The following is a 26,158-nucleotide window of genomic DNA, read 5'->3' on the forward strand; positions in this document are numbered from 1 at the left end:
GTAATAACTGGGATTCAGAGTGATGTTATTAAAGCCTTACAAGATTCCCAAGTGTATCAAACACAGAGAAAATTAAAACTTAGGGTCATTTAGGAGGAAGAACCATGCATTCTAATTCTTTGAATGGTGGGAAATCATCTCCAGTAAAGAGGGTAACTTGGAGTTAACCAGAAGCCCCCAAGCAGTAGTGGAGCACATTCATTCTCAATAATAACCATAGTCCAGCTGAATATAGACCTCCCTGGTATGTTTCTGTCTCAGTGGCTTGGGCCTGAGTCTGCAACAATTCATTTCCCTTAACACACTGAACTTAATTCTGTTTTAAATGGCTTAGGAGAGGGAAGAGGAAAACTTAAGGCATGACTCTCTAAGGTTTTGCCTTTGCAACCCCCTGTTCCTGTGACAACTTCCTAGCCAAATATAGCCAGTGTTTCCTAGAGGTACAAAGCCAGGTGTGATATTTGGAGGCTGCGTACTCTCTGCCTGTGTTTGGGTTGAAAGCACCATTTGGGTTGATATTTCCTTTACAAACAATACACCAGGTCTCAGCTTGGTCAAGCCTCTAGGGTTCTGTCAAAAAGAATGCAGAGCCATGCAATGTTTTCTCTTCAAACAATCCCCTAGTGATCTCTTCAAAGGGCTGAATTGGCTAAGATGTCCACATCACCACCTCTTCTTTTAAAGCCCTCCACAATCTGGCTGAGGTCCAGACTATCTTTCCAGGCTGATTACCCATGACTCCTTCTTATGCATACTCACTCCACGCAAATGGGACAATTTGCTGTTCCTCAATACAAAACAGTCCATCGCCAGCTTCCTTGCCTTTGATGTACAATCCCCAAGCTGTACCACATGCCAGGAATGTTCTAGTGTCTCATCTCCACTTCTTGGAAACTCTGGCTCCCTTCAAAGCTTAGCTTAAGTGCCACCTCCCCTTCAAGAGGCCTTGCAGGATTCAATTAATTAATCCAACATTTACTAAGCACCTACTATGTTCCACGCACTGGACTAAGCACTGCTGGGGATAAAAAAAGAGAAAAAGACTGTCCCTGCCCTCAAGGAGCTTACAATCTAACAGGAGAGACACCATGCAAACAAATACATACAAAGCAAGTATATACAGGATACAAAGAAAATAATTGAGAGAGGGAAGGTGGTGTATTTAAGAAAGGATGGAAAGACGTCCTGTAGAAGGTGAGATTTTGATTGGGTCTTAAAGGAGGCCAGGGAGGTCAGTAGTCAGAATGGAAAAGGGAGAGCATTCCCAGCATGGGGAACAGCCAGAGAGAATGCCCGGAACTGAGAGATGGAGGGGATTGTTCATGGGACAGCCAGAGGCCAGTGTCACTGAATTAAAGAGCTCATGTCAAAGACTAAGGTGTAAGAAAACTGGAAAGGTAAGAAAGGTCTAGGTTAGGGAGGGATCTTACCTTTAGATATGTGGACTGGACTCAGAAAAATCTGGGTTGAAGTCCAACATATACAGGCTACTTGACCAGGAAAGTCACTTTACCTCTCTGGGCTTCCAAGAAACAAAACTTTCCTCCTTTGTCCCTTCTAGATCCATCTCTGATCCTATAGTGTGTTTCAGGTAATTCTCTAAGACACATGTCTCCCAAAGTAACTCAGACCACTAGATTTGATACAGTGGAAAAAACATGGAACATGGAATCAGAGGGTCTCAGCTTAGATCCTGTCTTGGTCACCTACCATCTGCATAATGTCCCTCTCAGAGTCTCAGTTTCCTTATGTGTAAAGGGGGTTGGACTAATGAACACAAAGTTTCCTTCTAGCTCTAAAGCTGTATAACCTCAACTTGTAGAACAGTTTCAAATCTTCAGTGATTAAGGGGAGTTTCTTAGTCAGGAATTCCCTATGCTGATGAAATCACAGGTCAGTCCAGACCAAACAGAAAGCTTGTACGTACTAATCTGTAAACATGTTGTATCCCCCCCCCATGAAAGTTCCTTGACGCAAGGCTTTCTCACTTTTATAACTACACACCCACTGCCTAGCAGAGTGTCTGACATAGAACAGATCTTTATGAATGCTTGGTGACTTTTCCTGTTGGCTTATCTCCACTCCTGTTGGCAGGACCTTTTCCCATTTTAAACCTCAAAATTCACTCAACAACCAATACATTGTTCAGGACCAGTAGTAATCATTCTTTTAAAAAACATGAAAGACTAGGGAGTCAGAGCCAAAAAAGTCATTTAATTGGTTCCCTGCCTCCAAATAGGCCTAAAACTATGAAATGGCATTTAATCTGGGATATGGGAGGTCCTAGGACCTCCTCAATGACCTTTTCAGAGTTGAACACATACTCATTATTCAGACTGTTGCTGTTCAGTCGTCTTTCAGTCATGTCTGAAAACCCCAATTTGGGGTTTTCTTAGAAAGATTCTTTTTGCCATTTCCTTCTCCAGCTCATTTTATAGATGAGGAAACTGAGGCAAACAGGGTGAAGTAACTTGCCCAGGGTCACACATCTAGGAAGTATCTGAGGTAAGATTTGAACTCAGGTCTTCCTGACTCCAGACCCAGTTCTCTATCCATTTTGCTGCCAGCTGCCATTATTCAGATAATTCAAGCCAAAACATTCACACTGAATCAGGAAACCTTGCCTTAGGCCACCAGCTGTTGTCCATGATTGGGCCTAGTTTTCTTGACAACCATACCTACTTCTTTAGATTCTGGAGAGCAAGGACTGGGAAGTTACCACTCACCTTGCCTTTAAATTCAACAGAAAGAGCTGGGAGTAGAGGGCTGGCTCCCCAACATTGCACTGGCCACCACCCCACCAAAATAAAAAACCCACAAAAAATCAACAAACACCCCATAAGTAGCAAAAAGACAGACACTTGACCCTGCCCCATGCTCCAGTAAAATGCAATCTTCTTGAGGACAGGGACTATATTTGGTTTTTGCCTGTGTATGCCCAACACACAGCATAGTGCTTTGCACATAGTAGGCACTTTATTAATGTTTGTTCTGGAATTGCAGAATTGCACTGATCTAGAAGTGTGGGGCATGCCTGCCACCTGGTGGCTGCTCACCCTAACTGCATTCAGTGTGTGGCTTTCTACCAGTTCTCCCTGGGGATAAGGGTTTTCTATATGATAGGGATGACACTGATATCATGGAGTTTTTTCTTTTTCCCTGGACACAAATATAGTGAAACGGAAAGAGCACTCACAGTATTTGGGGCTACAAGACCTGGGAGGGTCTTGATTTGGTGATGTAGTCATTTCCCCTTTCCAGGTCTTAGTCTCCTTTTCTCTAAAATGAAGGGAATGGACCAGAACACATCTCCAAAATCTTTCTCCATGAAATCCTGACATATGTTTCTTTACTGTGGCTCCTACTGTGTGCAGAGAAGTCTACTGAGACAAATGTTTTTGCTAGCTTGTCCTTTTCGAAGAGGACCGATGACATCCCAGGTGATATATTGACTCTCACATGAAGAGAATTTAAGCGAAACAGAATTGGGCAACAATCCATCAATCCCACTCTCTCCTCCAGAGTCACTGAAGTACAGTGGCAGGACAAAAGTCCAGAAGCCCGGCTGGGACAAATCCAAAGGGGAGATAAGACAAGGTCTTTTGCCTTCAAGGTCTTATAGTCTGTAAAGTTGCCTGCCCTCTTTCCCAAGCCTCTCCTTTGAACTGTTTCTAAAAGTTTCAAGTATGTTTCCACATATTTAAATCTCCTAAAGCCACAGGTGAGAATGCCCACAGTACTGGCACACTCCAGCCATAGTTACAGGTGCCTGGCCAATCCAGTCAGCTCATTTTAAACCAGTGTTAGTCAAGTCAGTGGGGTTTTTAAAAGTAAGTTCAGGTTCTTACAATTAACTGATTGAATTATTCCTATTCTACTTGATTAACCTGGTGTCCTGTGGTCAGAATGCTGGATACCAATTTAGGTCTGATTAGTATATAGTATATTTAAACAAGTGAAAGAGGATCCATACCTGGCTGTTTAACAATTTAAATGCCCCAGCAGCCTTTTTCAAGAGGAAATGTCTTTAAAACATAAAAGTTGGGTTGGAAAACTGAATAGTACCAGCAAAGCCAAGTGTTTCCCCAAGAACAGAGTCAATGTCAAAATCTCTAAAGTATTTCAGCACAAGCTAGTGGATGCTTTGGCCTCTTTGTGGGATTCCTTCAGTGATCAAGGCGGGAGGGAGGGAGAGGGGGAGGGAGAGGGACACAGAGAGAGGGAGGAAGAGAGAGGGAGGAAGGGAGAGGGAGAGAGACAGACAGAGAGAGAAAGATCAGATGTTTTAGAAACCACACGTGCATTCTTTGCTGGGTCAGGAACTCCATTTGAACTGAACTAATGGAAAACACCATAGCCAACATGCCTACCAGTTTGACATCACTGTCATCCCAAACATTCAAGGAAACCAACACCAATACTGAAGTGGGCCAAAAGGAGTGAAACTGCACACCTGACACCATGGTGTAAAGGGCAAAGTTTCATCTTTTGTCTTAGAGAACATCTTCAACCTCACTGTGGGATAGGTCCCTGGGATGTCAGCCACCATTTTATAAGCTTAAGGTTGCAAGTTCAAGGCAGGTAGATGCAGTGGATAGAGTTCTGAGCCTGGAATCAGGAAGACCTGAGTTCAAACCTAGCCTCAGACACTTGCAAGATGTGTTACCCTGGGCAAGTCACTTCACCTCTGTCTGCCTCAGTTTCCTCATCTACAAAGAGATAATAGTATGACCTAACTCTCAAGGGTTTTCGTGAAGACAAAATTAGGTGTTTATAAAGCACTTTACAAATCTTAAAGGGCTAAATAGCTAGCTATTACTGTTAGCTATAGGAGGCTGTTTCAATTACAGAACTAAGGGTGCAAACAGGGTAAGCGGCCACCAGATGGCAACTGTATATAACATACTGCCATGTGCTCCTGAGCTGCTGCTACTCAGATGGAAAGAGACATCAGCATGCTTTTTCCTTTACAAACAGAACCCTTAAATGAAAGTTAAATTCAGACACTATTTACTAAGTAATATGTCTGAAGGATAATACCAATACTGTAAGCTTTTCAAAGGAAAAAGTCCAGGAGCTGTCCCATGAATCCATATCTAAGTCCATGATCCGATGTTCAGCTGCCAGTTTATTTCCATCACAAATCAAATGCATGGAAACTACTTTAGAAAGTACCTTTGAAACTCAAGGTAGAGTCAAAAAGCTCTTCCTGAGGTTGGAGGCCTCCTTGGAGTCTAAATTCCCCCCAGGTGGCTCTTCCTCATACTCAGAGGAAAACCATTTCTCTCTCTCCTGACAGGGACTGCTTGCTTCCATGCTCCACAGTCCTTTCCTCTAGCCCAGTGAGTCAGTTTGCTCCCCTGGAGTCTCACCAAATAAATAAATATATAATAAAATATAACATAATATAAACCTAGTGTGATCCATGAGCAGAGGGCAAAAAAGGAGCCCTGGTCAGAAGAGGATGGCTTAGCGTCAATGTTAGTCACCAGAATTACAGATTGCTAAAGCTGAAAGGGACTTTAAGAATTCATCTAGTTCAGTACCTTTATTTTACATTAGAGGAAACTGAGGCTCAGAGAGATCAAGTGTCTTACCAAGGCGAGTGGCAGAGTTCCAACTTTAATGTAGTCTTGCGGTTAGTACCTCCCATCACAACCCACCTAGCCCTCTCTTCTAACATGCTACTTAATCTTTGGGGTTGAGAGGGAATTACTGTTTATGGATTACAGATTTTCAGAAAATTAGATTATAACAGAAAAAATATTTTACAGTCTTCCGCCTCCTCTTTTTTTCAGTCTGCTTCTTACAATTTCAGATTCAAATAATCATAGTGTTAAAGGAATCCATTCCATTCCCAAAATATATGTTTGGAAACTGTGCATTTATCACAGCTGGGAGAAATGAGAGGAAGACAAAATTTTAATTAAGCTTTTAAAAGTCAGCTTTTCTTCCACTAATGGACATTAATAATGCATATAATTTTTTCTACCTAGAGAATACTCCTCTGATAAACAGAAAAACATATAACTAGGGTGAAATAAGCCTTAGTGTAAAGGGAATATTGGATAATAAGGGCCCAATATTTAGACTGCCCTCAGATTTGCCCTTCTTGGCATGTGACACAGAGTATGCACAGATATTTTCTACCTGGTTCCTCTCCAACATATGGAACTTTGGGAGCCAGTTTCCAGCCAAGAGTACATGAGGAGTTGGTATAGTGTTACCATGCAAAGCCTAAATGACTATGGAGACAGGAGCAGCAATGACTCTAGAGATGCTGAGCCAGAACTGAGTCTGCATTCAAAAGGGAATGTGATGATCTCTGTCTCTTTTCTTTCCTAGCACCAAGTGAAGTAAGAACTGTTTTGACGGTGGTTATGAGGTCCTTGTGTCTTTGTTCTTCTCTGATCTTAGGCAGCCTCATCTCCAGAGTTGGAATTTACCAGATTACAATCTTGCAAATTTCCAAATATTCAAAATCAGCAGAGTCTCATCTGGCAACCCAAGTTCGTAACATGGTCCACTAGAGGGGCTAACAGTTGCTAACAAAAGAGGAAGGACCCCAAAACGCAGGTGGACAGCCACCCCAATGTGGAAGCAGCTTCAGAAGTCATGAGCTCCCACTTGCAGGCCCCTGGGGAGAGAAGGGCTGGCTCTAGAAAGGTATCAGTTCTGAGAGCCCAACAGAGGATTACACTTAAAGAGATCTTAGATGAGGACTGCACAAAAGGAGAAAAAGCCTAACAGGGCTAAAAGTCAGCCATACTTGCCCCTCATAGCCTTAATATGCCTCATTATGACTGTATTTTAAGTTTGAGCCCACTCTCCTCCAGGGACCTTCACTGTGCAAAGGTTCTCTGGAGGAATATTTTTTTAAATACTCTTTTTACTATGCCACTTGAGATTAATTTAGTTAATAGAGTCCTACTGGATATTTCATACCAGGAAGCACACCTGCTGGGGGGCTCAGGACTGACAATACTAGAAACCCAGCCCCTCACAGTCACTTCCAGAATGCTAAAGTGAATAGCAGTCAACTGCCTTCTAAGGAATGAGGCTTTGCCAATTTGAATGGGAGTTGGAGAAGTGGATCTGGGGTAGCAAAAGGGCATACTTCACTTAAGAGGGAAGATTTAAGATTTCCATAAAGGCTATGCCAGGAGTATAAGCTCTAGCAGATTCCATCATGCTGGAAAACCTTCAGTGGAAGTTCCAGCAGCAATAGAAGTCTGCTTTCTGAGGACCAACCTCAGTACAGTGAAGCTCATGATCACTAGGCTGGCTGGCCACTTGGCATAATGAATTTTTTCACCATGGAAATCTATGACACAAAGAAAATTACAAAATGACCTGTGTGGCCTCCTTGCACTTCTGTAGCAATGGGAGCAAAGACTCTTGCTACTTTCAAACCATCTATCAACACGGACTTAGCTATTGGTGCTAAAAATGTGAGATCCTTGTCTAATGACCAACAAATGAACATATTACTGGAGGAACTTAATCATATCAACCTTGATATCCCTGCTATAAAAGAAACCTAAACTTAGAAAGAAGCTGCAGTTCAATGGAAGGATGCTAACAGTTTCTCTCCAGGGAGGCAAGTAAAGGAGTTTGCAGAGTTGGTTTTATCAGGCACACAAAGAGAACAGAAAACATCATCTTGTGGGGCATTTGGGTCATCTCATATTACAGTGCTCATGATAAATATGTACAGAAAGATGCCTGAGAAAAATTAGCAGCATTTATAAGGCATGCTGAGTTTTCCAAAGTGCTTCAAATGTTAATTCATTTGATCTTCACAATAACCGGAAGGTAGGTGCCACTATTATCCCCATTTTACAGTTAAAGAAACTGGGAGCCAAAGAGGTGAAGTGACTTGCCCAGGGTCATAGAGGTACTAAGTGACTGAAGCAGGATTCAAACTCAGGTCCTTTCTGACTCCAAGCCCAGTGCTCTCTCCACTGCTCCACACCACCCTGCTGCCTCAAAATAACTAAATATATGAATATCAAAATAACAATATCTGCTATAGAGCATAAAGTAGATAATATTTTTTTTAAAGAATTAAGGCCCTCCAAATTAAATCAACATATATTTTAATACTCAATTACTTTGGGGCGGCCAGGTAGCACAGAGAGCAAGAGCACCGGCCCCAGTGTCAGGATGACCTGGGGATTGAATCCGGGCTCAGATACTCAGCACCACACCCAGAAATAACTGGCCGTGTAACCTTGAGCAAGTTACTTAACCCCAATTGCTTTAAAAAATACTCAATTACTTCAATTCATTGTGTGGATAGGCTAGGACTACAAAAAATGTTGAAAAAATGGTTCTGGAGTAAAAAGAGAAAAAGGTCAGAGTTATATACTACCTAGAAGCCTCGCACCTGTGCAGCATGAATTCTCTCTTTGAGAAAAGTTAAAAGATGCTAGCCATGGAAAAAACTGAATGACATCACAAAAATGAAAATGACTATATTTTGATGGGAGGGAATTACTCATTATTGATACAGGACTCATTCTATAATCAGCTGGCTTTGTACAGTCATGATCACTGACTTGTTAAAGCAAAAGCCAAAAGGAGTATATAGCCCAAAGACCAAAATGAGAAAAAAAATATATTATATTCAATTAAAACAGATCCAACCTGACCTATTTTGACAAGTTACTAACAATGAAAAATAGGAAATGAATAAAATAAAAGGCATTAGCATTTATTACAACAATTTCATATAGACTAATGTAACTCAACTGTCATAATGACATCAAAAGTGCCTAAAAACTACCTTAGTCAACCGACACTTGATTTACCCACAAAGGGGAGAAATATAGCAGCAAGAACACCAGTTAAGGATATAATCTCGTTTGTAAAATCTTGTAGACAAGATTGGTGAGAGTATCATGAAACAGCAAGCATTTGGTAGAGAAAAAAGCCAGTTTACAGAAAGCTTGGTCAAAGACCTAATTAAAGATACTTAAATTTAAGGAAGGCAAACAAATGAAAGTTTAACAAAATCTGCAAAGTTTTTTGAAACAAACTCTTTCCACTGTCAAGGATGGCAGAGACACCACATCTGAACTATTAGCATCAGTGTCAGATTTGCTTAAAGAAGAAATGGAAATTGCACTGAAGAAAACAAAGATGGGGAAAGCAGTCAGATTAGCCCAAGAATATATCAAAAGATGTCTTTCCTGAAGGTGACTGTCAAGGTTTATGAAGGAGGGGAAGATACCACAGGCATAAAAAACAATCTCAGACCTTATCAATACTCAAAAACTGCAGCCAAGAGAATATCAATTAATTACGGACTCTGGTGCCTTATTTCCCACTTCTATGATTTTAAATTCAACTCCTCTCAAGGCAAGCCATTCCATTTTTGGACAGATCTACCTGTTAGGCAGTTTTTTTGTTAGTTCGGTTTTCCAGACACCAAACCTAAATCTCCCTCTCTGCAATTTCCATTCATAGGTCTTGGTTGTGTATTCTGGGGCCAAGCAGAAAAAAGTCTAGTCACTCCTTGCCAATACAGCCTGTCAAATACTTGAAGACAGCTCTCATGTTCACCCTTAGTCTTCTCTGCTCCAAGTTAAATATGGCCACTTCCTTTATTTAATCCTCACATGCCACAGCATCAATCAAGACTCTTTCCCATCCCAGTTGTTCTTCTCTAGACACTTTCTAACTTAATAATGTCTTTCTTAGAGCAAGGTGCTCAGAACTGAACACAGTTCCACAGATGAGGTCTGACAGGCACAGCGTACATGGGACTATCACCTCCCTATTCCTGCAATCAGTGTCCCTTACACTGGCTTCTTTGGTTGCCATATTATACTGCTGACTAGTATTGAGTATGCAGTACATTAAAACCCATAACTCTTTTAAAAAGCAACTGCTATCTAGCTACACCTTCTCCATTTTGTACTTGGGTTTTTTGTGCCCAAATGTCTATCCATCCCTGCTGGATTTTATCATACTTGATCCAGCCCAATGCTCTAACCTGTCAGAATCTTTTGTAATCTCAACACCTAGTGTTCTAGCAAACCCTCCCAATTTTTGTGTCGTCAGGAAATTTGATGTCCATATAGTCTATGCTTTTATCTAAGTCATTGGTAAAAATGTTACAGCACAGGGTCAAGCAGGGGTCACTGGAGACCTCCTGCCACTTTAACACTGACCCATCCTTTGACTCTGGCCATCCAGCCAATTCTGACTCCATCTGATTGTATTATTGTTTAAGCTATAGCTCTTCAGCTTTTCCCCGAGAGTAGCAAGAAATGGTTTATAAAAAAATCTTTGCTAAAATCGAGGTAAACTGTATTTCTCACCATTTCTTTATTTATTTGGCCTATCAGCTCCCTATTAGCCATTTCTGTGCTATCAATCCCCAGTGTAAAGGTCTTCCACAAAGAAAGCAGTAACAAGACATGAAATGTGCACAAGTGCTTTCTCTCTGCTGCCATTTTTAACTGTCCACTCACCCCAAGGCAAAGTGTCATCCTTCCTTCAATCCTCCTCTCCCAATAAAGCTTTTAAAACACTTTTTGTTGCCCTCAGCTCAGCAGCCTCAGTTTATTCTCAAGTGCAGCATTCCTGATGCTATGTTTATAGGATGGATACATTCATACGAATTCTGTTACCTGGCCTTGCTTCCATCTTCTGTACATTTTTAAGACACGTACTGGTTTCTTCAGATGGATCCCATTTTTATTCTTCATTGAGTCTTTATTCTTCTTTGGTCTTCAGAATTTCATTCTTAAGAATTTCGCACCCCTCCAGAACTGTCTTCTCCCCTAAAGAACTTTGGACCATGGGAATTTATTCATCAGTACTGCAAACAGACAGTGAGTTGGTTCCAATACTGAACAGGAGGAAGAGAATGGCCTGGGTTGACTTTAAGAAACTGAAAAATTCTTCTAATGACCCCAAGTTGCGACCTGAAACAAAAGCCCCTCTTTTTAACATCATGGAATTTGTTTCTAATTAGAAATCAGATTAGAATTAGAATTTGAATTCATTTCTAATACTCATAATGTTCTGGTGTTATAGAACTGAAAGTCATGGAACATTCACTGAAAGAATGAAGTTGAGGACTGTCCAAAAGACAATGGAGAGACATTGCTAAGTGTGACAAGGGCTTATGAAGAACCAATGGAAAGGATAGCATCAAAGATTCACAAGAGGGAACAAAGATGATAGGCTGGCCTAGTGAATATTGTGCTATCTATGGGATATTTCTCTCTGCCTCTGACTTGGTTGGTGCATATGACTTCCAGTGGAGTCTGTGAGAAAGGTTTATTTTTATGCTGTTACTTTGGGATTTATTGATTTATGTACATCCTGCATCTCCTCCATTAGAATAAAAGTGTATTACTGGCAGGAGTGCTTTTGCTTTTGGCTTTGTGTCTCCCCCACGTCTAGCCTAGGCCCTCAGAAGATGTTTGATGAACTTGAAGTGACCTTGCAGGGCCATGTGCCACATCACCTCCCCGACATATGCTCATGAGATCTATTAATATGACAAAGTCAGCAAATTAGTGGAAAAATACTGGCTCTGGAGTCAGAAGATCCGAAGTGTAAACTCCCTTCAAACAGCATGCTCCGCTCTGCGTTGGTGTTAAGCATTCCTCAGACTCAGCTGTACAAATTATCTGGTGTTGTGTCCACACTTGGCATAACCCACACTCACCCCAGGGGGAATCTATTTGTCCTGAATGAACATAATATACTTGAAAGATCCTAATAGCAACCTTGCCTCATTGATTCAAATAACCACATACTTACCTAACAAACCAAATTTAGAAACTAGTTCTTTTAGGAGGAGATTGGAGAAAGGAGAGGAATGTTTCAATCGGTTCCTTTTTCCAAAGCATGTAGAATGAATGATAACAGGTTCCTGATGTAGGCATAATGTACCCAATGTAACTCTTAAAGCAGGCCAAGATGTTCTTACTAAATTTATTGTTGAGGCCAATTACTCTAATTTCAGACAAGAGTCCATGTTCTTCTCCTTCAGTTAAAAATGGGCCATTTTGTAAGACATCTCATACCAATTCCACTGAATATTGATTTGCAATTGTTTGGATTGTATTCCATACTATTCAAGTATCACAGCTCTAAATCCTTGTGTAGGGTGCATGTGTGACTGTTCTGTGTGCTGTCATGAGACCTGACTTGGAAGCCTGGCTCTGATGTTGTCTAGCTCTGTAACTCTGGGACAGTTATTTAACATCCCTGGGTCTCAGTTTACTCATTCATATATGGGGATAAGAATACTGGCACTACTTACTTCACAGGGTTATGAAAAAAACTCTTTGTATTCTTAAATAACTCATTGCCATAGGACTTTAAGAAAGTCATGAGGCAGCTAGGTGGCACAATGAGTGGAGGGCTGGCCCTGGAGTCAGGAGAACCTGAGTTCAAATCCGGCCTCAGACACTTGACATACTTACTAGCCATGTTTCTTTGGGCAAGTCACTTAACCCCAATTGCCCTCCAAAAAGAAAGTCACGTACTCCAGGGGATGATGTGCAACAAAGATCAAGCTTCTTTTCTAATATTTAGAGAAAGAATTCTTGGACTAAGCAAGATTGAAAGCAGAAAAGCTTGAAGGGACAGAGCGGGGATAAGGAGGAGCAAAGTTGGATGATGACTTCACTTTAAGTTTTAGGGATTGTGTGGTTCCAGAAGAACAGGAGTCAACTCCCTACTGACTCCAGTTGCTTTCCAGTGGGGGCTGCCCACCAAGAGCATTAGTAGAAAACCAGATGGATTGCCCAGGTCTCTGCAGGAGGTGGGGCTCATAGGAAACAGAAGGAAAGTTGTTCAGGTATGTGTCTATTGCTAAGTAAAGCGTGTATTGTATTTGATGTTTTGTTAGCCTGAGTGACTGCATGGGAGCCGAGGGACCTTTTACTTTTTCTGTAGAGATGTAGACATGAACCAAATAGCTGTTCCTAGGAAATGCTGGAAAGAGATAAAATACACCAGGGAAATCCCAGCAGGAGGCACAAGCTGAAATGAGTATGATTAATTAGAAATGCCAAAGAAGGAACCCAGTTTGTGTGAATTCAGAGCTTAAATTCAGGGTTACTCAAGAAAAATCGTGTTTCTTCAAATCCCAGTTTGGCCAATTACTACCTTGGACAAGTCACTTCGCCTTTTTGGGCCTTCATTTCCTCAGATGATTACTAAGGCCCCTTCCAGGTCTAGATACTAATGATTCTCATTTTTTAAAAAATCCTTAAAATGCCATTTTTTTTCCTAAAAGTAAGCGTGTTTTCAATGTGAAGTTGTGCTGAACTCCTGAATCTTCTATAATGTTTGTGGTGATTATTTCAGGAGGCAGAAGCCCGCTCTATTCTCTTCCAGAAACTTCTGACTAAATTTAGGGGAAATTATTCTAGACTTCAGGGAACAAGGAGATAGAGGTAGATATAGAGAGTGAGACAAATAGTTTAAAAAATGCAAATATACACTAATAAGTCATTTTTCTAGGACCTTTAGGTTTCCAAAACAATTTTCTAACTAGACCCTGAGCCTCAGAGACGTGAACTGATTGTTCATAGCTAGAAATGGCTTGAGTCACAATTTGAAGCCTGGTCTCTCATGATTCCCAGCCCACTGATCTTTTGGTCATATCTCTGTGCCTGTTAAAGTCAGATTATCTAAATCCTTTAATGAAGATGTTCAAAAATTTAAAATACATGAGATTTGGTGTTTCCCTGGTTAATATAGTTTTGAAACAAACAAGAGAAGGGATTTCAGTATCACCACTGCCATATTCTTGGGCTTAAGTTGCTAAAATCATGTGACTTGTATAAAGGTATGACTGAATCTAGCTTCAAGATGGTATAGAACAGGGGTTTTTAACCTGAGGTCTGTGAACCTGTTGGGTTTTAAAAAATACTTTCGCAACTGTTTTTCAATATAATCTGTTTCCTTTGAAATCCTACATATTTTATTTTACACACGTAAAAACAAGATTCTGAGATGGGGTGCACAGACTTCACTAGGTTGCCAAAGGGGGTAGGGATGCACAAAAAAAACTGGTATAGAGTGAACTTGTTAGACCATTTGTTTTAGAACTCTGCTGATGAGCCAAATGTCATTTTACAAACATGAGAGGTTTTAAAAATATATACAAGAAAATGAAACAGGGAATGAGGTTATTTTGGATTCCTATCTGGAGATATAAACAGTCTAAGAAGGAGTTAGTAAGAAATTTTTTAAAATTCATATATATTTACATAGTATTTCATATACACATATATGAAAATATTTATACAAAGACAGACAGAGACAGATGTAGAGATAGGAAACAAAACAGGAGAGAGGAAGAAAAAAATTATCTGCTGTCTCTACATACTACTGGCTCTGACAATACATTGAATCTGGGCTAGATATGTGACCTTGGACAAGATTTACTTCCCTTCTTCTCAGTTTCCTTATCTGTAAAATGGACTCAGTTCCTCAGGTCCCTTCCAGTTCTAAAAACCACAGGCTCTATAAATGCATGTTGACACATTTAGAAATGTCCCCAAAGTTAATACTGTGCATATCCTTTGACCTGCTGGGTCTATACCCCAAAGAAATCAAAGAGAAAAGAACCCATATATACAAAAATATTTGTAGCAGCTCTTTTTGTAGTCATAAAGAACTAGAAACTAAGGGGATGCTCATCAGCTGAACAAATTATAGTATATAAATGTAATGAAATACTATTGTGCATGATCAAAGAAATAGTTTCCTTCCCTAAAGCCTCTTAATTCCAGTGCCTTCTCTCTTTTAATTATTTCCTATTTATCCTGTATATATAGTTCATTTTGTATATATTTGTTGATATGTTGTCTCCCCATTAGATGGCAAGCTCCTTGAGGGCAGGGATTGTCTAGTGCCTCTTTTTGTATTCCCAGTGCTTAGCCCGTGCCTGGTACATAGTAGGCACTTAATAAATGTTTATTTATTGTTTTTGAAGTAAACTAGGAATGCTTGTAGGAATTGATGCAGAGTGAACAAAGCCAGAACAATTTATACTATAACAATATTGTGAAATCTAACAATTTTGAAAGATTTAACTCTGGCCAACCCAATGATTAACCATGATTCCAGTGGACCAATGATAAAAATGTTGTTCACATCCTGACAGAGAGGTGATGGATTAAATATGTAGAATGAAACACATATTTTAGGATATAGTCAATATGGGAATTTGTTTTACCTATTTGTTATATTTGTTATAAGGGTTTTGTTTTCCTTCTTCCCCCTACATTACCCCCACCGCAGGGGGAGGGGAGGGAAGAATGAGAGGGGAAAATGCTTGATAAATGAAAATTGATAATTGAAAAAAAACCTTGTTTTGACATATTTTTCTTCAAATTGCTAAATGAATATGTTGAAAATTTTGAGAAAAGCAAACACTTATCACAAATTTACTACTTTACTAGGTTCAGTCATTTCTTGGGGTTTTCTTGGCAAAGAAGCTGGAATGGTTTGCCATTTCTTTCTCCAACTCTTTGTAAAGATGAAGGAACTGAGGCAAATAGGGTGAAGTGACTTGGCCAGGGTCACCCAGCTTGTGAGTGTCTGAGGCTGGATCTGAACTCAGGTCCTCCTGACTCCAGGCCTGTTGTTGTATATTGTTTTATAGATAGATAGATAGATAGATAGATAGATAGATAGATAGATAGATAGATAGATAGATAGATAGATAGATAGATAGATATTGCAGCCAATGCCATGAAATAAGCTTCTCATTTAAGCAGAGTTCTGCAGCTAGGTGACACTGAAGTAGATGAAAAACCACGTCTGGAGTCAGAAGGACCTGAGTTCAGACCCAGCCTCAGACACTCACAAGCTGAGTGACCTTGGCCAAGTCACTTCACCCTATTTGCCTCAGTTCCTTCATCTGTTAAATGAGTTGGCTTGTTAAATGTACCAGTACTGAAATGGATAATTACTCCCCTAGTCTGAGAATGCCAGACATCCTCATTTTCTGGCGTAATTGTGTAACTAGACTAGTAGTTAAGGACATTGTATATCTAGATTTCAATTAGTCATTCGACAAAGTGTCATACTGTCCTAGTGTATTGAATAGTACTTTAGGTGGGTTCATAGCTGGTTCAATGACTCAACTTGAAGAGTACTGATTAATGTCAATGTATAAAGGAAGTCTGTGGTAGACTGCCCCAAGGATCTGTTCTTGGTCCTGTGCTACCCAATATTTTTATCAGAGACATGGATAAAGTCATAAGTGATATTCTCACCAAATGTGCAGATGCCACCAAGCCAGGAAGGCTAACACATTGGATGAGAGAACCAGAATTTGAATAAATCTTAACAAGGTTGAATAATGGGCTGAAGCTCTACTTTCTATTCTTGATAGCACAGACCCAATCATCTTGAGCTAAAGCTACTCAGACGAAACTGACTAGGGTAAAAAATAAAGTTCTCTTTATGAGGAAAAAATTCAAGGGCCTAAGTCCCTATCAGAGAGCTATGGCTAGACAACAGGTCACGTGAAAAAGATCTGCAGTTATTATTGTACTGCAAGCTCACTGAGTGAGCAGGGTAATGGGGCAGCTGAAAAAGCTCTTATAATCTTAGCCTTCAGTAAGAGAAACATAAGGTTGGGAACCCAGGAGATGATAGGACAATTGTCTGGGCACCATGTTTTAGAAAGGACACAATCAGATGATGACCCAGATGAAAGTGACCAGGATAATGAAAGCCCTGCCATGAAAAGATTGGTTAAAGGGACTAGGAGAGAAGGTGTGGGAAAGCATAATAGTTATCTTCAGATATATGAAGGACTCTCATGCCATATAAAGATTACTCTGGGGAACTGGGTATGTTTGGCCTGGAACTAAAAAGACTTGAGTCTGGAGGGAAGGCTGTTATGTAGATGAGAAATTGATTTTTTTTGCTTGTTCTCAGAGGGCAATGAGTAGATGTGGTTGAGAAGGGAGGAAGATTTCAGTTTGATATGAGTGAAATCTTTTTAACAATCAGATATATTCAGCGGTGGAATATATGAGGGGAGAGTCAAAAATGTCCCACTACATTTTAGCCTTGGTATCTTAACCAAGTAGGACTTACCCTATATAGTCTAAAGCCTATGACTGATTGAGACCTTGTCCTCACCTTACTATTGCATCAAGGCTAAAACTGGTTGGTTTCAATCCCAGCCCTGCAAATAGAATTCACTAGATTGTATTCCTCAGTAGATAGTGACTCACCTATTGCTGGGCATCTTCAAGCAGAGGCTGGATAACCACTTGCTCAAGGTACTGTAAAGGGAATATCTGTCTCTGAGCACCCTTCCAACTCTGTGATTTCACGTGGAAGATGATTTGGTTTATTCTGCTTGGCCCCAGAGGGCAGAACTAAAAGCAATGGGCTAGAAAAATGGGAAGGCAAATTTCAGCTGGGACCATGGGGAAAAAATTCCCAATAGTCACAACTGACCAAGGGAAGGGAAAGGAGGGGGGTAGTAGTGGCAAGTTCCCCTTTACTAGAAGTATTTATAAGAGGACACTAAATGATCACTTGTCTAGAACACTGTTCAGGATTAGGGACCTTATGAAGTCCCTTGACACTCTGTGATTCTTTAATTTGACGATATATTATTTGGTCAAAAGGTTTTACAAAGAAAGAGAAGATTCTAGAAAATTCAGATATCCCCAATCACAATCTGGGAGTAATTTCCAACTTGTAAGATGGTATTATGGATAGCCTTGAGGAGTCAGGAAGACCTGAGTTTGAGTCCTGTCTCTGACACACAAACTAGCTATATAATGTTGAATAAGGCCCTGGACTTCCCAGGGGTCCCAGACACCCAAGACTAAATTACTGAGGAGGGGCTGATTTGCATTGGTAGAAGGAGTTTTCATTTTAGAAATTTCTCAAACCAATGAAATGGTTCAGAACAAATATATATGTAAAATATATATGAAAATATGTAATATATATTAAATCATATCTATAATTAAAATCACTTACCTTTATTGGGTAATAAATGGGTGGCCTCAGATATATAAATACCTGGATAATAGTAAATAGTTCTACTCTTAATAAATATTCATTACTGTCAAACATTTTGATCTTTTAATAAAGCATTTTTAATAAAGTCTCCAGCACACAAAAAATTTATGCAGAGAAGAAATTCTTCTGGAGAAAATGAATTTCCTTGACTCTACTCAAGTTTCAGAAGAAATTCCACTCTGGAGAATATTCCACAAAAGGAAAACACGTACAAAAGAAATCTTTCTAAAAAAGACCAAAAAAAGTTCTACATGAATTCCCCCAAAGCTGTCTTCATGCTGGCTCTGGGGTGCGGAGTTAAGATTGATTGCACACAGTACCTGGGAGATTTCAGAACAAAATGGAGAATATTTACTAACAGACAGGGCCTTACACCTTGAAGAGGTTTAATAAAGGCTTGTGGATGATTACTGAGCTGCAGGGCCCATGTCCTGACACTAGCCGAGATGCTGCCTTTTGTCAGGTGGGACTGAGATTTATAACTGCAGCTGGCATTGGAAAGAACTTCAGAGATCGAATCAGTCTAATCATAAGAGAACTAATGTTCAGATTAAGTGACTTGCTCAGTGTCCTACAGATATTCAATGGATTTCAGCACAGGTCTTACAATGGCCTGAAGGCCCACACCACCACCACTATACCCCCTCCTGTGGAAAATGGACATGCCCATGGGCATCATGCTGAAAAGACAGAGGGAAGTACTGTACCTGTCAGTCTAGACTCCCTTGGTACATAGTGGATGATATGCTTCACTAAGGGGCGTTGCCTAAAAAAGGGGTGTAAAAAATGGATCCCTGAAGCCTGCATATTGACTTAGAAAATCGCAAATTAACATTATCCATGTTGTATTGTATCTTTATTTTGTTAAACATTTCTCAATTATGGTTCTTGCTGCACTCAGGAGAATTGAAATCCATAAGTTTGCCGCCTGTGGCAACCAAGATCAAACAGTTGGCCTGGACACTTCAGAGGATGAACTCTATTGGAAGGAGCTATCATTTGTATGTGGCTCAAAAAGGGAGTCTTTCTTCATCAAGGATTTGGACCTCTTCTGCTTTTTCTCTTGGCTATCTTCCTTCCAGAAATATTCTGAGATGGCAATAAGTGGGAGATCTCAAGTCACCCAGAGCTGTAAATATCAGCTTTTGAGAGATATATGACAAAGCTAGATGTACTTGTCAATGTAGGCAAGGTCAACTCTACCATTTACCTTCTAGATGGAGTGGGAGAAGATTTCCTTCCTCAGTTTCTAGAAGAAACTAGAAATTAAGAGCTAGGTTCTGATCCCAGAATCTAGTCTTCTGGTCAGATAAGGGATATCTCTGGGTCATCATAAACTTCGGAGATCCATGAAATCTTAAATGAGAGGAGAGGAAGGCCCCACCACTGCATGTAGTAGATCTTCTACAGAGAATGTACAACACAGAGACAAAGAGAAGAATAAAACAGGATGAGGGGGTGACAAAGAACAGCTGTAATCTGCACTGCTAAAAGGATCACAGGGCTGTCAAACTTAGCACAAGTCTCAACATTTATGACAACCAAATGAGAATCACAGAGCAACTCGATTCCTCATGAAGAAAGCTCCTTTGATGAAAATGGGGAGCCCAATGGTAGTGGTAGAGACCAGTAAAGATTTAAAAGCCCAGGTATTAGGAGTAGAAAATCAAAATAAAATATTATTTGATACCATGTTGTGGGGGAACAGAGATGACCCTTAACACACACACACACACACACATCTCTCTCAAACCAGTGCCAGGCACTTATCAGCACTCAATCAAGCCCTTAGCCTCACCCATTGTGAGAACCACCCAATACCCAGCACTAGAGGGCACTTGGAGGTAACTGCTAAGCTCCCTGGGTATTTCACCTCTCAGTCAACAAGCAATTATTAAGCACTCTTTATATGCCCACCACTGTACTAAGAGCTAAGGAAAGATGCAGATAGAGAAAGACAAAGACATGGTCCTTTCTCTCAAGAAGTTCACATTCTAATGGGGGAAACAATAGGTAAATGACCAGGTACATACAAGATGTATACAGAGTAGATGAAAGGTAACCTGATCATCCCCCCCCATCACTGTTTTGTCCTAGCAGAGGGGCTTGCATAGCTCAGTGAAACTGTGAGTCATGCTGTACAGGGTTACCCAAGGTGGACAGCTCATAGTGGAGATCTCTGACTAAAGGTGATCCGCTGGAGAAGGAAATGGTAAACCACTCCAGTATCATTGCAAAGAAAACACAAATGACAGCTTTAAAATTCATGACATCAGAAGATAAGCTGCTTAGGTTGAGAGCCTAGTGTGTTATGGTCCACAAGGTCATGAAGAGTCAGACACAACTGAACAACAACAAACCTGATCATCAAGCAACAGCAGGGGGATTGGAAGTGATTGGGGCAGAAGAGATCAGGAAACATTTCCTAAAGAAGGGAGGATGGGAGCCAAGTCTTCAAAGAAACCAAAGAATCTAAGGAGAGAGAGTGCTCTAGGCATGGAAGAGAGCCAGTGAAAAGGCATGGCATCAGGAAACAAAGTTTTGTGCAGGAGGATCAACAAGAAGACCAGTGTTACCGGATGGCAGAAAACATGGAAGGGAATAGAGTAAGAAGACTGAAAAGGTAGAAAGGTGACAGTTTGTGAAGAGCTTTAAATGTCAAGCACAGGATTTTATATTTGCTACTTGGGATAATAGGGAGTCCCTGGGCTTTACTGAGTGAAGTGGGACCGGGATACATGGTAACGTTGACAGTAGTGTTGAGGATGCAACAGTTTGGGGGCAAAAGTTGATGAGGATCTGAATTAGGGTGCCAACTGTGTAAGTGGGGAAAGGTTCTAGAAAAGAAATGAGAAAATCTGGTAGTTAAGTGCGTGAGGAATCAAGGATGGCACTACGGTTATGAGTCTTAATGACTAGCAGAATGATGGTGCCCTCAACAGCTATAGGAAAGTTCAGAAGAGGGCATGGTTTGGGGAAATCCAATGGGCTCTGTTTTAGACATGGGTTGAAGGTGACTTCTCTGGGCTATCCAGATATCAAAAAGGCAGGTGGAAATATCAAACTGGAGCTCAGGGGCGAAGCGAGGGCTTGACATAAAGGTCTGGGAAGCATCTGCACAGGGGTAATAACTGAACCCATGGAAGCCGATGAGAAAGATCACCAAGGAAGAAGAGAAGACAACCCAGGACAGAGCCTTGGATGACACACTCAAATAGACATGACCTGAATCCCAAGAAGGAGTGTCAGAGAGGTAGGAGAAGAGAACAATGTTGTGAAAACCCAGAGCAGAGAGATAATCCAGGAGGAGAAGGTAATCAATAGCATCAAGTGCTACAAAGAGTTCGAGAATGACCCACTGAGAAAAAGCCATCAGATTTAGCAATTAAGAGACCAGTTGACTGCTACTCATCCTTTGACTCCACTCTTTTGTGGGCAGTGATGCTGTTATCTGATCAAATCAATAGGTTATAGCCCCCATCTTTCTTAGATGAGCTCTACACAAATGTGTTTGTATATTTCCTTTTAAATAATAATGATAGAAAATGAATCAGAGCAACATCACCATACCAGTGTGTTGATTCCCCCTCCAGTCCCTGCTCCAGCACTCTCCTTCCCCACACAGTCAGGTCAAAGAGTCTAAGAGGTCAGTTCCCCCAAGCTGCTCCCAACTTGTAACCAACAAGGCTGTTTGCCAAGGCTTTTTAACTCCCAGGAAACTTCCACAGGAGGTAAATATGTAGTCTATAGATAGGAGACAGGCACTCCCAAAAAAGGACACAGGAGACTCCTCCAGTTGGGCAGACCCTGCTTCAGGCTCTGGTCCTGGATGGACAGCATTCTCACATGCATGTATTTTTTGTTTGCATCTCTCTTTCTGTGTAACTGGGCAGGATCCAAAGCAATCTCCTCAAAAGATGTAAACTGCCTGGTCATCTTGGTTCAGTCAAGGCAATAAGAAAGAGAAAGATACTTGGCTACCACCAGTAGATAGCCATTCTCTCTCCCCCTTATCCACCTTCCCCAAAGACCCCATGCTTCCCTGATATCTCCCATACACACATAAAACCAACAAGTAAAGTTTAATTCAGTATATCAAGGATATTGGCATGGCCGTTACAAAGAATCCCACTCATTTTAATTTGAGATTATAGATCTTCCTATGGGTGGGGGGAGTAAGGAAGGAGAGCAATCATGAGAATGGCAGAGGCCCTAGGAGCTCTGGAGCCCCCTCTCAAAAACCATGGCTCACTGAGGGGAAAGAATTTATCTAAGACAACAGAGCTAATGAATGACAAAATCTAGGTTTGACCTCAGTCATTCAATCAACAAGCTTTGATTAAGTGCCTACTAAATGTCAGGTACTATCCTAGGTGCTGGGGATACAAGACAAAAATAAGAGTACCTGTTCTCAAGGAGCTTACACTCTGATCCAATTCCAGTGACTCCAAATTTCTACTTTACTTCTACTCCTGGGCTGCTGGTTACATGGCCGAGAATAGAAAGAGTAAGAGGCCATCCAAGCAGACCCATTTTCTGTATGTGTTTTTCTGGAATGTGGGGAAGGAGAAGGGGGGGTTGTAGATAATAACACTACAATAAACTGGGAGTGATGCTTTCATTCTAAGCTATGCTTTTGTTTGTCATCAGTTCAGATGGTTTTAAAATCAGTTTTGCTTCAAAAAAGACAAAGAATAAAGGCCCCCATTTCCTATGGGGTATTCTTTTGAAGATCTAACAAATAGAAGAGCGTGATTCTGCACAACATGCAAGTGAAATAGAAGTGTTTGCAGTGGACAAGAGGAGAAGGTTTGGGACTCGTGACTGATGAAAAGGAAGTAATCACTCCAAAGAAGCCAGTGCTTTTGCAGTTTCTAAGTCACTGCTGCCTTGGGGTACACAAGCCATGATGCCTGACCATCAGTCTCCTGAGGCTGGTCATTTTCCCTGTCATACATCTGGGGGCTTCATCCTGAAAATAAGATCCAGTGGCTAAAATGATGGCTATAATCCAAACGAAACATAGCACTGTAACATTGGGATGGCAGCATCAGTCCTTAACAAAATTGTCAAGTAGGTGGATTTTCTTAACAAGCTTCCACTTGCCCTTTCTGTCTTTATACAGCATCTGTAGAGTCCTCTCTTCCCCAACCTACTCCCAGCAGGTGCCATGTCCTTTCAGCTTTGATCCTCATGAACCTCATCAAAGTCAGATCTCTGGAAAAGATCTGGAAATTCTATTACACTAAAATACTAGATATGGTAGAGCATCTGAATCACTGAATCATATAATTTTGGACCTGGATGGAATCTTTAAAATCTTCAAGTCTACCCCCTCATTTTACAGATGAGGTCATTGAGGCCCAGAATGAAGTGGTTTTCAAAGGATTATCGCAAGCTTTTAAAGCAGAAAGGGAACCTAGGGGTCCTATAGTCCCAGGGAATTTTAACCTAGAGACTGTGAACTTGTTTAGAAAATGTATTTCAATAGAGTTGATTTCCCTTTTAATCCAATGTATTTTATTTCATGTGCTTAAAAACATCATTCTGAGAAAAGATTCATAGGCTTCTTCAGACTGCCAAAGGGGTCTATAACACTTGCTCTAGTACAATCCCCTCATTTTACAGATGAGGAAACTGATACCCAGACAGAAGTGATGTTCATGCAATTACTGTAAGCTTTAGAGCTAGAAGGCACCTTAAACCCACTCATTTTACAGAGAGAGACACCGAGGCTCAGGTAAATAACAATAATAATTATTACAAGAGGCAATGAGGCTAGAGAGCTGAGCTCAGTCAAGAAGTCCTGAGGTGAAGGACTGATTTTGACATATATTGACTATATGACCCTAAGCAAGTCACTTTACCTCTCAGTGTCCCAGGGAGCTTTCTAAGAGTTGCAGAGCAGGGGCTTGATCTGCACTGGTAAAGGAAATTTCCTCATTGGGAGCTCCCTATATCATCACAGGTCCAGTCCGAAAAATATTTTTATCATGAGAGACTATATGACACCAGAGTGGATAGACAGCCTGTCTTCAAGTCAAGAACACCTGGGTTCAAGTAAGCACCAGCACTGGAACATAAGATCTTAAGAGGTGATCAAGGTAGAAACAGGACTTCCCCAGGGCTCCTGATTCCACTTCCTCCAATTCATGTGAAAGGTAACTCTGAAGAAACTTTGGAGCTACTGAACCCACAAAATGACACAGATAAGCTAACCTGCCACTGAGGACAGCCTGGCAGGCCGGCAGGAAGTGGCCATCTGCAGTGCTCTGGGGGCAGAGCCCAGTCCCGCATGAGCCTGAGCTTTTAGCCTCACGGCAGGCCTGACCAGCCACCTGCTGGAGGGACTTCAGATCATCAGCAGCTGTGGCTGTTCCCAGAATTATCAATACATAGATGCTAAAGACAAAATGAGAGGTCAGTACAGTGTGGAATTTTGGACCTGGGAGTTTGGGAGTGCAGTCGGCCTTTGCTCCTGGGGCGAGAAGCGGCAGAGGCACAGCAGCTGTGCAGATACAGCCATGTGGCAGCTTCAGCTTCTGGCCTGCAGACTGTAGGGGGACGAAGCGACCAGTCTGAGGGGTAATCACTCTTGCTTTAACCTGCTTGGATCTGGATTGTGGTCTAGGGTGGAGGTCCTGGGCTGTACAACAAACTTGCCAGAGCATGTTGAGGCTTCAGAGAGGGCACCCAACTAATACCTTCTGCAGCTGAGAAAACCCCAGAGATTGGGCCTCTCTCTGGTAGCAGAGTCCTACTGTGACAAAAAGCCCAAAGTCAAGTAATTGAGTGGCAACATGAGCAAATGAGGGAAGCAAAGCTAGCAGAGAAACCTAACTTTACACTCATACTTTGGGGACAAACATGATCAAAGCATAGAACAGGAGGAAGACAACAAAGTCACAACTACCGCACCAAAAGCTTCCAAGAAAAATACGAGCTAGTTAGAGGCCACAGAGGAGCTTAAAAAAGGATTTTGAAAACCAAATAAGAGAAGTGGAGGAAAAATTGGGAAGATAAATGAAAAAGGTGCAAGAAAATTATGAAATGAGAGTCAATAACCTGACTGAAGAAAATAACACCTTAAAAATAGGTTAACTCAAATGTCAAAAGAGGCTCAAAAAGGCAATGAGGAGAAGAATGCCTTAAAAAGCCAAATTTTCCAGATGAAAAAAGAATCTCAAAAGCTCACTGAGGAGAATCATTCCTTCAGAATTAGACTGGAGCAAATGGAAGCTAGTTACTTTATGAGAAATCAAGACACTATGAAACAGATCCAAACAAATGAAAAAACAGAAGGCAATATGAAATAACTCATTGGAAAAACCACTGACCTGGAAAATAGACCCAGGAGAGATAATTTAAAAATTATTGGACTACCTGAAAGCCATGATCAAAAAAGGAACCTAGAAATCATCCTTCAAGAAATTCTCAAAGAAAATTGCCCTGATGTTTTAGAACCAGAGAGCAAAATAGAGATTGAAAGAATCCACCAATCACCTCCTGAAAAAGATCCCAAAAAGAAAACTCCTAGGAATATTATAGCCAGGTTCCATAATTCCCAGATCAAGGAGAAAATATTACAAGTAGCCAGGAAGAAACAATTTGAATATTGTGGAAACACAATCAGGGTAACCCAGGATCTGGCAGCTTCCACACTGAGGGATCGAAGGGCTTGGAATATGATATTCTGGAGGTCAAAGGAGCTGGGATTAAAACCAAGAATCAGCTATCTGGCAAAACTGAGTATCATGTTTCAGGGGAAAATATGGTCATTCAGTGGAATAGATGACTTTCAAGCATTCTTGATGAAAAAAACAGGGTTGAATAGAAAATTTGACATTCAGATACAAGAAGCAAGAGAAGCATGAGAAGGTAAACAGGGAAAAGAAATCATAAGGAACTTACCAAAGTTGAACTATTTACATCCCTACAAGGAAAAACGATAATTGTAACTTAAGAAACTTTTTTCAGTATGAGAATAGTTGAAGGGAATACAAATGTATATATTTGTGTGTGTGTGTGTATATATATATATATATATGTCTATATAGGAGGGTATATGGGCGTATGAATACATATGTGAATGTGTATATATGTGTACAGGCATACA

At 40.8% G+C, this 26,158-nt stretch overlaps 1 protein-coding gene across 1 annotated transcript in view; it reads left to right on the top strand.

Moving 5' to 3' along the window:
- The window catches only part of LOC138141735 (actin, cytoplasmic 2-like), a 38,119-nt gene extending 13,517 nt beyond the window's left edge, over positions 1 to 24,602 (top strand). Inside the window, exon 4 of the mRNA XM_069062566.1 lies at positions 24,367 to 24,602. Coding sequence (XP_068918667.1) covers positions 24,367 to 24,602 — 236 coding nt within the window. The remainder of the gene's footprint in view (positions 1 to 24,366) is intronic.
- Positions 24,603 to 26,158: the final 1,556 nt, after the last annotated feature.

This window comes from Petaurus breviceps, unplaced genomic scaffold (genome assembly GCF_028583685.1).
Source record: "Petaurus breviceps papuanus isolate PSGF00001 unplaced genomic scaffold, PetGlider_PUasm1.0 90459, whole genome shotgun sequence".
NCBI classification, from domain to species: domain Eukaryota; kingdom Metazoa; phylum Chordata; class Mammalia; order Diprotodontia; family Petauridae; genus Petaurus; species Petaurus breviceps.